General features: G+C 39.8%; 1 protein-coding gene across 4 annotated transcripts in view; it reads left to right on the forward strand.

Annotated features, from left to right (window-relative positions):
* The first annotated feature begins 313 nt into the window (after positions 1-313).
* Positions 314-13,075, forward strand: part of LOC105489404 (cilia and flagella associated protein 53) — a 42,283-nt gene continuing 29,521 nt past the window's right edge. For 3 of the 4 annotated variants that reach the window (XM_011754211.3, XM_011754212.3, XM_011754210.3), the window contains exons 1-3: positions 314-550; positions 4,988-5,217; positions 5,972-6,145. In XM_011754211.3, coding sequence (XP_011752513.2) covers positions 314-550; positions 4,988-5,217; positions 5,972-6,145 — 641 coding nt within the window. The remainder of the gene's footprint in view (positions 551-4,987; positions 5,218-5,971; positions 6,146-13,075) is intronic. The other variant, XM_024795250.2, reaches the window with a different exon arrangement.

The following is a 13,075-nucleotide window of genomic DNA, read 5'->3' on the forward strand; positions in this document are numbered from 1 at the left end:
ACAAGGTTTTCCTGTGATTATCACCGTTATCAAGATTAACCTAGAGATAGTGCAAAATTTAAGCTTCCCAAAAAATGTTCGCTAACCTTTCTCGTACCTTTAGACCGTTACAGGATATAAATAGCAAAGTCAACTGGAATTGTAATTAGAGCTTCGATTTTTCTTGGGCTAGAGGATTTTTCTGCCATTCTGATGAACCCTAGAGGAAGGGAGCAAAGTCGGTGCGGTTTGGCCGAGGGGCGGGGTGAGGACCGCGCAGGCTCAGCTTCTCGGCTGGAAGAGGAAGTCGCGAGTGCAGGCGTCTGCGGCCCCCATGGTGACCAGACGGACTTCCGTCGTACCCGCCCACCTCTACCTGCCCCTAACCCCGCGAGGCGCACCATGGCAACGATACTTCTGCGTCGCGGAAGCGGGTCCCGCAGGTCGCCACGGTTGGGGGAAACGCGGCGGACGCCGCCCCCATCCCGAAGGGGACTCGAAAATGTACAGCCAGCGGTTTGGCATCGTCCAGCGGGAGGTTAAGGGCCCTACCCCCAAAGTGGTGATCATGGTAAGCACAGGATGTGTCTGCCGGACCCTTCAGCTTTCTCCATCTCTGCGCTCTCCAGGCCTGGCCGATCCCATTTCGGCCCCCCACCCGGGGCCTTCTCAAGGGGAACGGGTGCCGCCTAATGTAGTGGGTTGAATTTTGAAAGAAGGAAGATAAGGTCACTCACCTATTTACCCCACCTTTCACCCACTCATCCCCCTCTATTTTCATCCTTACAGCCTTTCATCTGCCCCCAAAGTTATAGTATTTAGGTTCTGTTTTTGGGGAATCACCACTAGGGATCTTAGGGTTTTTCAGTCTCCAAGACACCGGAAGGATGCCTGTACCCCATGCAGTGGCGAGTGTGTGTTATGGAAAGAGCACCCAGCCCAGAGACAGATCTGGGGGCAGGGCTGGCCTGTGATTTGGAGCTGGTCTTTCACTCCTAGGAAAATCGTCTGGGGAAGGGGAATTAGGTTGTGAGTGGTTATAGCACCCAACGCCTTTCTTGTGCGAACTCAACCAGTAACCATTGCTGGACTGAAGTGTCCCTTCAGACCTGGGAAAAACACAGGTGCCTGCCTCTAAGGCTGGAATGGTGGTAGTAGGGCAGGGAAATATGCTTACTGCAGAATTTGATAGTTCCTGCTGAGAACCTCAGACACTATTGGTCCATACATGTAGATTCCTTCATTTCTACAAACTAGTTTCTACCCGCCAGAAAACTGCCATGTAGGCAGAATTATTGCTTGAGCCCCTGCTGTGTACGCAGTATTGTGGGAGATACAGGGGTGAATACAATGATCCTGGAAGGTTAATCCTTTACTGAAGCCTGAGCCCTCCCTTCAAGGAGCTTATACAGGTTAAGTATCCCTTATCTGAAATGCTTGGAACCAGAGATGTCTAGAATTTCAGATTTCTTTTGGATTTTGGAAAACTTGCATATAAATAATGTAATATCTTGGGGAGGAGACCCAAGTCTAAACACTGAATTTATCTATATTTCATTACCTCGAAGGTAATTTTATTTTCCCCTTGGGGATGCTGAATAAATATGTGTCGTTTTGACTGTGACCCCTTACATGAGGTCAGGTGTGAAATTTTCCACTTATGCCATCATGTGGGTGCTCAAAAAGCTTCAGATTTTGGAGCATTTCAGATTTCTTATTTTCAAATTAGGGGTGCTCAACTTGTAATCCAATTGCAAAAAAAATTATGTATAATGAAACCACTAAAGGTTAACACGGTAAATAATGATGTGCTATATTGTCTGTGGTGTCACTTTATGGAAGAAAGATCAGTGATACAGTTGTATTATGCTCCACAGTGCACAGAGCAAACTTCAGTCAACCTATAGACCTGCTCCTTCTTTAGGTCTGAGTACTGCAAGATCTGGAGCTGGAAAGCAGTAGATGGGACACGTTAGTAGGCTGTAGGGTTCAAGGTGATAATTATAAACACACTTCATGAAGGACAGAAGATCTACTTTGGGTTCTGTATCCAAACACAGGGCTCAGGGGCTGAGCCATTGTTGGGTGCTATTACTTGTGTTGGGAACCAATAAGGAACAAAAAACAAACAAAATCACTAAACCAGAGAAGCAGGCCTGTTGAATACTTTGCACTTAAGAAGAATTAAGAGGAAAAGGAAGAGGTTAGAGTTGGTGCATCTGCTCCTCCAGTGTCTGAGTGTGATAAGAAAGATAGATGTTAGAGGTAGCAGAACTGTGTTGCAAGAATTAAAGCCACCAACAGATGAGAATTGGGCCCTAAACAATTCCCCAGGAGAAACATATGAAAAATGTAATGTCTGAAGTAATGGGACATCAAAAGGAGCAGCTATTTGATGAGTGCCTCCTAGGAATCCATTAGGAGGATACTTGTTTTGCTCATTTGACAGGTGAGAAAACTAAGATTCAAAGAGATTAAGTAACTTGCTCAATTCAGTTAGTAATGGACAGAGGCCAGAATCAAACCTAGGATGTAAAGCATTGTTCTTTAAGACAACCGAACTGTAAATTATAATCCTAATAACTATAATTTGAGATGCTACAGTAACAAAAAGCCTTCAGTGACCTTGAAAACCCAAAGTAGTTAGTAAAATATCCTGTGTTTTCCTGACTTTAGCATGGTTTAGAGCTGTGATGTCCAATAGGTAGCCACTAGTCATATATAGCATTTGAGCACTTGAAGTGTGCCTAGAGTCACATATTGACAAGATAATATTTTGGATATATTGGTTAAATAAAATATACTATCAAAATTAACTTACCCTGTTTCTTTTTACTTCTTTAAATGCAGCCACTTGAAAATTGAGAATTACATATCTGTTTTGCATTATATTTATATTGAACAGTACAGATTTTGAACAATGCCACGACTGTGCCGGGATTGGCATCACCTTTTTTGAGAACTCCAGGTCATACCCCTAACTTATCAAGAGATTGGGTCCTTCCCAGACCGGAGTCCTTCACATGATTCCCAAGCCTTAAAAGGCTTCCTGACCGCATGGGTACTGCTCATGGTGTTTCTCACCTCTTCAACCAAAATATACCTCAGCCCTGTTTCCTGTCCTGACAGCTGGAGCCAGTGTTTCTAGATAATCTTGGTGTTTCATTCCTGTTCTCAGCCCACACTGGGAGCCTTAATTCCTGCTGTGTATGGTGCCCAGGGTGCCACTGTGATCCTCCTTTGCTTTATTTTCACAGATCTATATTAATAAAATGCCATCAGTATTGGAGAACAGTCATCTAATTAACTGGCTGTAGGCTCCAAATAATTCTGACATGGATTAGCTACTTTCCGTGATATAACCCCCAACATCATCTTCTGTCTCCTTACCACCCCAGGCTTGCCTTATCTTGTTCAGCTAAATCTAGGTACCTCATGCCTACCCTGAGCCCTGAATCTTTTCATTAAACCGTCTTCGGCCGGGCGTGGTGGCTCAAGCCTGTAATCCCAGCACTTTGGGAGGCCGAGACGGGCGGATCACAAGGTCAGGAGATCGAGACCAGCCTGGCTAATACGGTGAAACCCCGTCTCTACTAAAAAAATACAAAAAACTAGCTGGGTGAGGTGGCGGGCGCCTGTAGTCCCAGCTACTCGGGAGGCTGAGGCAGGAGAATGGCGTAGACCCGGGAGGCGGAGCTTGCAGTGAGCTGAGATGCGGCCACTGCACTCCAGCCTGGGCGACAGAGCGAGACTCTGTCTCAAAAAAAAAAAAAAAAAAAAAAAACAACGTCTTCAAGTGTTGATTTTCTTTCCTCAGGAGACTTCATTACAAACATGTAACCCTAGTATTTCTGGTAATCCTGATGGTGATATTCTAAATGTAAATGATCAGATTGACTCTCTCTCTGCCTCTTAAGAGTTTTGTTTCTATGAATCAGCACCCCAGTGTCTCACAACTCACCTAAGGATGACTTGATAAAACTGTTCCTGAAAATACAAAGCTCAAGACTATGGATTTCGTGGTGGCTCCAGGAGGTGCAGAAATTGCATCAAGCCCACACAGCAACATTGTTTCATTCATTCATTCATTCATTCATTCATTCATTCATTCATTCATTCCTATTGAGAACCTCACTGTAGTAGGCATTATGTTCAATGCTAGGAATACAGAAAGGAAAAAGATATAGTCTCTGTGATTTCATTAAGTGCATCTATATATATTCAAATGGCACATGCATTTCTAACTTTTTTAGTGGACATTTCTGTAAAAACAATACATTTACAGAAATTCAAAGTAGCCCAAAAGGTCAGGAACACACTGTTTGCATTAAAACTTCTGGGCACCCTAGAAATAGGAATAAAGTTCTACCACCAGCTTTTTTTCTTTTCCCTTCTTTCTTCCTCCCTCACTTCATTTCTTCCTTCTTAGTAAAAGATCTTTTATTGTCACAACTCATTATATATCCATATACATATACACACATATATAAACACATATATACATGTATATACACATATATCTTATATATTCACATAATAGCATCTTTTCATTGAAAGTATTTTGATGTGATAACTATGGTGTCTGACCAGGAGAAATAATGTGGAATAATGGGTGGCTATGTCAAGGTCAGGAATTAGAAGACCTCTAATTCTTGTTTTATCTGTCCTATTTGAAGCAAATTCAGCAAATCACTTAATGTCTCTGGGTTTGACTAGATAATCTCAACAGAGTCCTGTTCACATTTTTAACTTTGTAATTTCCATCAACTTTTTTCCAAATGGCACTTTAGAAATATTTGAGACTGTTTTGATGACATCTTAGGTATAGGCTCAGAGAATGAAACAAGTTACTCTTTAGGTGCATAAGCTGTATTCAGTTGTAGTAGGATGTATTAGTTTTTTATATCCAATTTTATTTAGTATGAGTATTGATTGAGAGCATAACTAATTGAAAATATGCAGTTGATTCTTTGGCTTATTATAAGTGATAGTTGGTTTTTGTTTTCAGAGACCCAAGCCTCCTAAAGGCCAAGGGGCTGAGCACCATCTAGAAAGAATCCGACGCAGCCATCAGAAGCATAATGCTATTTTGGCTTCCATAAAGTCAAATGAGCGGGATCGCTTGAAAGTTGAGTGGGACCAGCACAATGACTGCAAGTTTTTGGACAGCCTTGTGCAAGCAAGAATCAAGGATGCTGTGCAAGGGTTTATCATTAACATTGAAGAAAGACGAAATAAGTAAGGCTCACAAACCTGGGACCCAAACCATGAAATATTCCTAAAACCACAATTTGAGATTGACCAGTCAAAAATCAAATTTAGGGAGGATCATGGCTGAGATATATTAAATCCATAGCTATTGCTGGTTAATATTTTTAATATTTCTCTTGTGGTAACCTATGTTTTGATGAAAAACAATATATTGTTTCATGTTTCATTATTTTGATTGAAACCTGTTGATTTTACTCTTTTGTTAAAAATATATATTTCATATCTTATTTTTATGTGACCAAATAAAATATGGTGCAGTTGGTTGGGCTTAGTGGGTCATGCATATAATCCTACCACTTTGGGAGGCTGAGGGGGGAGGATTGTTTGAGCCCAGGAGTTTGAGACCGGCCTGGGCAACATAGTGAGACCCCATCTCTACAAAAAAATTTAAAAATAGCTGGGCATAGGGGCCTCTGGCTGTAGTCCCAGCTGTTCAGGAGGCTGAGGTGGGAGGATCACCTGAGCCCAGGAGGTCAAGGCTGCAGTGAGCCATGATCACAGTGCACTCTAGCCTGGGTGACAGAGCGAGACCCTGTCTCAAAACAAAACAAAAAAAACAAACCAACTAGTCTTATTTTATGGAAGACTGCAATGATCTTTCTCTTCTTACAAATTAGACCTATAATTCTGAAATTGAATATAACAAAAATCAATAAAATTTTGCATGTAGCATGACAGTTTGTTTTGTTTTGTTTTGTTTTTTTTTGGCTTTTTGTTTCAGGCTACGTGAACTTTTAGCATTAGAAGAAAATGAGTATTTTACAGAAATGCAATTGAAGAAAGAAACCATTGAGGAGAAAAGAGATAGGATGAGAGAGAAAACTAAATTACTAAAAGAGAAGAATGAAAAAGAGAGGCAGGATTTTGTGGCTGAAAAGCTAGACCAGCAATTCAGGTAATGAAATCAGAAAACACACAAACAGAATCCAAAGTTGCTACTTTAAAATGGATTTGAGAATGCTAATTTAAAGTAAATTAGTCTTAAGAGGATATACACAGTAGTAACTTTAAGTCTTGGCAGTATATTACATATCATTGAATAATACAATGTGTGCTTGAGAACTATGTTCTAATGTTCTGTGCTTGCTTCTCAATTAGAATGGAAGTAACAAAGGAGATTATGTTACTGAACTTTAGGTATTAACCTCACCCTTGCTGTTGGCAGGAAGTTCTTCAAAAGCTCCTATGCCAAGAAATCTTTGGTAAAGTTGGGCTCTCCCCCTACTGCTATAGTCTCTACCTGTGTGTGCTTGGGTTCCCTGGGGGGTTTTTTTTTGGTTGTCGTTTTTGAGACAGGGTCTTGCTCTGTCACCCAGGCTGGAGTGCAGTGGCATGATCATGACTACAACCTCCAACTCCTGAGCCTGAAGTGATCCTCCCACCTCAGCTTCCCAAGTAGCTGGGACTACAGGCATGCACCACCTTGCCCAGCTAATTTTTTGTATTTTTTGTAGAGATGGGGATTTCATCATGTTGCGCAGGGTGGTCTTGAACTCCTGGACTCAAGTGATCCACTTACCTCAGCCACCCAAAGTATTGGGATTACAGGCATGAGCCACCATGCCCGGCTCTCTCTCCTCTCTTCTTTATTGTCTGTTTCCTTGCCTGGTATTCTGATCACTGGGGTCTGATCACCTGGGTTTATAAGGCACTTCCTGACCCAGACCCATGGTGACCCTCAGTTTTTAGATCCCTGGTCTTTACTGTACTCAATCTGGTCCTGTGGTTGCCTCCATATCCCTTTTCATTGTGGTTTTCCATCGTCGGATATTCTTGAGTCTATGCCCTGATAGACTACCCACTACTGTGCACTTACAGAGGGAAGATTTGTATGGGAATGCCCAAGAGTGATCCTCTGAGATGATCTATAGTGTTATATAATTAGAAGCTTAGCAGGTTCTTTTAATATCACAAACCAAGACATTCCTTACCTCTAAAGCAAAAATATACTAAAAAGTCTCCCTCCCTAAAGCTACAGCTCTTAGAGCAAGAGCTATTATATATTTATAATGTTATTATAATTCCTCAGTTATATTTTTAGTGCTTCTGATACTTCTAAGAGTCCGAACATTAAGAATTGCTGTTATTTGGCTAAGCACAGTAGCTCACACCTATAATCCCAGCACTTGGATCACTTGAGGCCAGGAGTTTGAGACCAGCCTGGGCAACATAGTGGGACCTTATTTCTACAAAAAAAATAAAAAAAATGGCTAGGTGCGGTGGCTGACATCTGTAATCCCAGCACTTTGGGAGGCTGAGGTAGGCAGATTACCTGAGGTCAGGAGTCCAAGACCAGCCTGGCCAACATGGTGAAACCCTGTCTCTACTAAAAATACAAAAATTAGATGGGCATGGTGGCACACGCCTGTAATCCCAGCTACTCGGGAGGCTGATGCAGGAGAATTGCTTAAGCCCAAGAGGCAGAGGTTGCAGTGAGCCGAGATGGTGCCACTGCACTCCAGTCTGGCCAACAGAGTGACACTCTGTCAAAAAATATATATATATATATATATTAATATATAAGCATATATATTAATATATATATTTTTTCCAATTCCAAACATATTTTTTATATATATATAAATTCGCTGGGCATGGTAGCACATGCCTCTAGTCCTAGCTACTCGGGAGGCTGAGACAGCAGGATCAGTTGAGCCCAGGAGTTCGAGGTTACAGTGAGCTGCAACTGCAGCACTGGACTCTAGCCTGGGCAACAGACTGAGACCCTGTCACTAAAAAAAAAAAAATTGCCATTATACTTCTCGGGATATTTTGTTCATTTTGCCCCTTTATTCTTTTCTTTTTTAAAATTGTTGTGGGTAGATAGTAGCTGTGTATATTTATGGAACACATGAGATGTTTTGATACAGGCATGCAATGTAAAATAAGCACATCATGGAGAATGGGGTAGCCGTCTCCTCAAGCATTTGTCTTTTGAGTTACAAATAATCCAGTTATACTCTTTAAGTTATTTTAAAATGTACAATTAAGTTATTATTGACTATAGTCTTCCTGTTGTGCTATCAAATAGTAGGTCTTATCCATTTATTCTTTTTTTTTTTTTTGGTACCCATTAACTGTCCCCACCTCCACCCCCAACCCCCCACTATCCTTCCCAGCCTCTGGTAACCATCCTTCTCTATCTCCATGAGTTCAATTGTTTTGATTTTTAAATCCCACAAATTAGTGAGAACATGCAATGTTTGTCTTTCTGTGCCTGGCTTATTTCACTTAACATAATGACCTGCAGTTCCATCCATGGTGTTATAAATGACTGGATTTCATTCTTTGTTATAGCTGAATAGTACTACTCCATTGTGTATGTGTACCACATTTTCTTTATCCATTCATCTGCTGATGGACACTTAGGTAGCTTCCAAATCTTAGCTGTTGTAAACAGCACTACAACAAACATAGGAGTGCAGCTATCTCTTCAATATACTGATTTCCTTTCTTTTGGACCTATACCCAGCAGTGGGATTGCTGGATCTTATGGTAGCTCTATTTTTAGTTTTTTGAGGAAGCTCCAAACTGTTCTCCATAGTGGTTGTATTACATTCCCACAAGCAGTGTACAAGGGTTCCCTTTTCTCCACATACTCACCAGGATTTGTTATATCTTTTGGATATAAGCCATTTTAACTGGGGTGAAATGATATCTCACTGTAGTTTTGATCTGCATTTCTCTGATGATTCGTGATGTTGGGCACCTTTTCATATGCGTGTTTGCCATTTGTATGTCTTCTTTTGAGAAATGTCTGTTGAAATCTTTTGCCCATTTTTTGATTGGATTATTGGATTTTTTCTTATAGAGTTGTTTGAGCTCCTTATATATTCTGGTTATTAATCTCTTTTCAGAGGGATAGTTTGCAAATATTTTCTCCCATTTTGTGGGTTTTCTCTTCACTTTGTTGATTGTATCTTTTGCTGTGCAGAAGCTTTTTAACTTGTTATGATCCCATTTGTCCATTTTTGCTTTGGTTGTCTGTGCTTGTAGGGTATTGCTCAAGAAATCTTTGCCCAGACCAATGTCCTAGAGATTTTTCCCCAGTGTTTTCTTGTAGTAGTTTCATAGTTTGAGGTCTTAAATTTAAGTCTTGGATCTATTTTGATTTGATTTTTGTATATGATGAAAGATAGGGTCTATTTTCATTCTTTTGCATATGGATATCCAGTTTTCCCAGCATCATATATTGAAGAGACTGTCTTTTCCCCAGTGCATGTTCTTGGCTCCTTTGTCAAAAATGAGTTCACTGTAAGTGTGTAGATTTGTTTCTGGGCTCTCTATTCTTTTTCATTGGTTTAAGTGTCTGTTTTTATGCCAGTACCGTGCTGTTTGAGGTACTATAGCTCTGTAGTATAATTTGAAGTCAGGTAATGTCATTCCTCCAGATTTGTTATTTTTGCTTAGAATAGCTTTGGCTATTCTGGATCTTTTGTGGTTCCATACAAATTTTAGGATTATTTTTTCTTTTCTTTTTGTCTTTTCTTATTTTATTTTATTTCATTTTATTTTGAGACAGGGTCTCACTCGGTTGTCCAGGCTAGAGTGCATGTTGCCCAGGCTGGAATGCACTTACAGGATCTCAGCTCACTGCAACTCTGCCTCCCAGGTTAGGTTCAAGCAGTTCTCCTGCCTCAGCCTCCCAAGTAGCTAGGACCACAGATGTGTAATGCCACACTCAGCTAATTTTTGTATTTTTAATAGAGACGGGATTTCCCCATGTTGCCCAGGCTGGTCTCGAACTCCTAGTCTCAAGTGATCCACCCACCTTGGCCTCCCAAAGTGCAGGGATTACAGGCATGAGCAACTGTTTTTTCTATTTCTGTGAAGAATGTTTTTGGTATTTTGATAGGGATTGCATTTTGTCTGTAGATTGCTTTGGACAGTATAGACATTTTAATAATATTGATTCTTCCAATCCAAGAACATGGAATACTTTTCAATTTTTTGGTGTCCTCTTCTATTTCTTTCATCAGTGTTTTATGGTTTTCATTGTAGAGATCTTTCACTTGTTTGGTTAATTCCTAGGTATTTAATTTTATTTGCGGCTTTTGTAAATGTGATTACTTTTTAAATTTCTTTTTCACTTTGTTCACTGTAAGCATATAGAAATGCTATTGATTTTTGTATGTTGATATTGTATCCTGCAACTTTACTGAATTTGTTTAGCAGTTCTAAGAGTTTTCTTGTGGAGTCTAGATTTTTCCAAATATAAGATCATGTCGTCTGCAAACAAGGATAATTTGACTTCTTACTTTGCAATTTGGATGTCCATTATATCTTCTCTTGTCTGACTGCTCTAGCTAGGACTTCCAGTGCTATGTTGAATAATAGTAGTGATGGTGCATTTTGCCCCTTTTTTTCAGACACATCTCTCAGTGCAGTGATGATCACATGATATGACCCATGGAATGCCCTAAATCATCGATTTCATCTGTCTTTTAATTTTAGAGTAACTGGCTAGGGTTTTTATATTCAGAAGGGATTTTTAAAGTCCAAATATTACTTGGAAGTGTTTAAAACATAGCCATTAGCATTTATTCATTCAGTAAATATGTTTGGGCTCCTACTTTATGCCAGGCTCTGTGACAGTGAGTGTCACTTAGTTTGTTAGGTCATCTAGTATGAATGGGGCAGGGTGTCTGTCATGTTAAGCCAGATTCAAGAATGGATGATTCAAAAATACCTGAGTTTAAATCTGGTGGAATACAGAAGGAATAGAAGAGTTCATTTTTCATAGCACTCAAAATTTGAGTAGACCGGAAATCCAAAGGTCAACAGATGGGAAAAGGAAAAAAATGAAGTCTGTGGAGGCGATCAAGACATGGTGCAGAGAAAAGCTTCTTCCATCTGCTCTTTCTGCCATGAAGTCGCTATTAATAATGTGGACAGCCCTAAACCCTCAACCCTCCTACTAGAGGCCAGAAGGAAAAGTAAGCCATTGCAGTGAGTAGTGGATACAAGTTGCAGATGCAGCCGCTGAAAGTAAATTCAGACTGCTAAAAGGAGAGGGAATTGGAAGGTTCAGGGCTTGGGGAGCTGCTGAAGGAGGGCAGTGAAGAAACCCAGGGTGGTAATGCACAGGGCCAGAAGCAACTTGCCACCCTACTTGGCTTGTAGATGGATAACTGAGTTCTACAGGTAGGGATTTGTCTAGGTCTTAAGCTTGAGGTGACCAAAAGAGGATTAGACTTGGATTTTCAAGCCTGTGTAAAGCATGCATTCATACCCTGTCCTCAGTGGGATTTGGACATCTTTGCTACTGGTTGCTGGGGGGAAAAGATGCTGTGAGTGGAAAATGGTCTATTAGCCAAGTGACTTTCAATGGACCATTCATGTATTTTCTACTCCCTAGTAAATTTCTCTTAATACAGTAAGAAAACCAAATGGTTCATAAGTGGTTATGCTTTTAAAATGTATGGATTTAGCAGCATTTTACAGATTTTACTTGTATAACTGAGTTTTTGCTAGTTAGATGAATTGTTAAAATTTTTAAAGAAACAAATGTATCCTATAGTGATGTAATTTGAAAACAAATTGTTTTTAATGTTTTGAATGCAACACTGCCAACTCCTCAACATAGATTAGCAAACATCCTTTTGAGTAAGGATGCGTTATTAGACCCTATTACTGAAAATACAGTTGAGGCTTTAATACGTATATTAACATAAAGCAGAATGAAAATTTTCCTCTTCTTTTTCTTGTGCTTTTTTTTTTTTGTATTCCATTGTGTAAATATACCACAATTTATTTGTTTTCCTGGTGACAGTCATTTCAGTTATTTTCAGTTTGGGACTCTTATGAATAAAGCTATGATGAATAGACATGTCCTTTTATGGCATATGCATTCATTTCTCTTTGATATATTCAGTGGTATTCGTAGAATATTTGATACCTGGAGTAGATAATTTTTAGTGATCCCTATTATACAGTGAAATTGTTTTCAGCAATAGTAATGAAATGAAATGGATAATAATGACAAAAAATTACCAGTGGTTTTGTTTTGTTTTTAATTTTTAATTTTAAATAATTATATGTTTACAGAAAGTGCACAGATAGTACAGAGATTCCATTTACCTTTCACCTAGCTTCCCCCAATGGTTCTATCTTACATAATCGTAATACAATATTAAAACAAGGAAATTGACAGTCGTGCAAGGTGTGTGTATAATTCTGTGCCATTTTATCACCTGTAGATCTGTGTAACCACCACTACAATCAAGATACAGAACTATTCCATCACTGCAAAAATCTCCTTCATGTTATCCTTCTAGAGTCATGCTCACTACTCTCACCCCTATCCCCCATCATTCCTAACCCTGGCAACAACTAATCTCTATCCCCATAATTTCATCATTTTAAGAATGTTATATAAATGGAATCACACAATATGCGATCTTTAGAGATTGGCCTTTTTCACTCAACATAATGCCTTTGAGGTCCATCCAAGTTGTTGGAGGTATTGCTAGTTTGTCCTTTTTATTGCTGAGTAACATTCCATTGCATGAATGTACCTCAGTTTGGTTAAACCATTCACTTACGGAAGGACATTTTGGTTGTTTCTAGTTTTGCTCTATTATAAGTAAATCTGACAGGAACGTTTGTGTACAGGTTTTTGTGTGAGCATATGTTTTCATTTATTGAGGATAATTATCATATACTATTGCTGGATTATATGCAAATTTTGTTTTGTTTTGTTTGAGACAGAGTTTCACTCTTGTTGCCCGGGCTGGAGTGAAATGGCGTGATCTCAGCTCACTGCAGCCTCTGCCTCCTGGGTTTAAGCAATTCTGCTATCTCAGCCTCCCGAGTAGCTTGGATT

The sequence above is a fragment of the Macaca nemestrina genome, chromosome 19, assembly GCF_043159975.1.
Source record: "Macaca nemestrina isolate mMacNem1 chromosome 19, mMacNem.hap1, whole genome shotgun sequence".
NCBI lineage: Eukaryota > Metazoa > Chordata > Mammalia > Primates > Cercopithecidae > Macaca > Macaca nemestrina.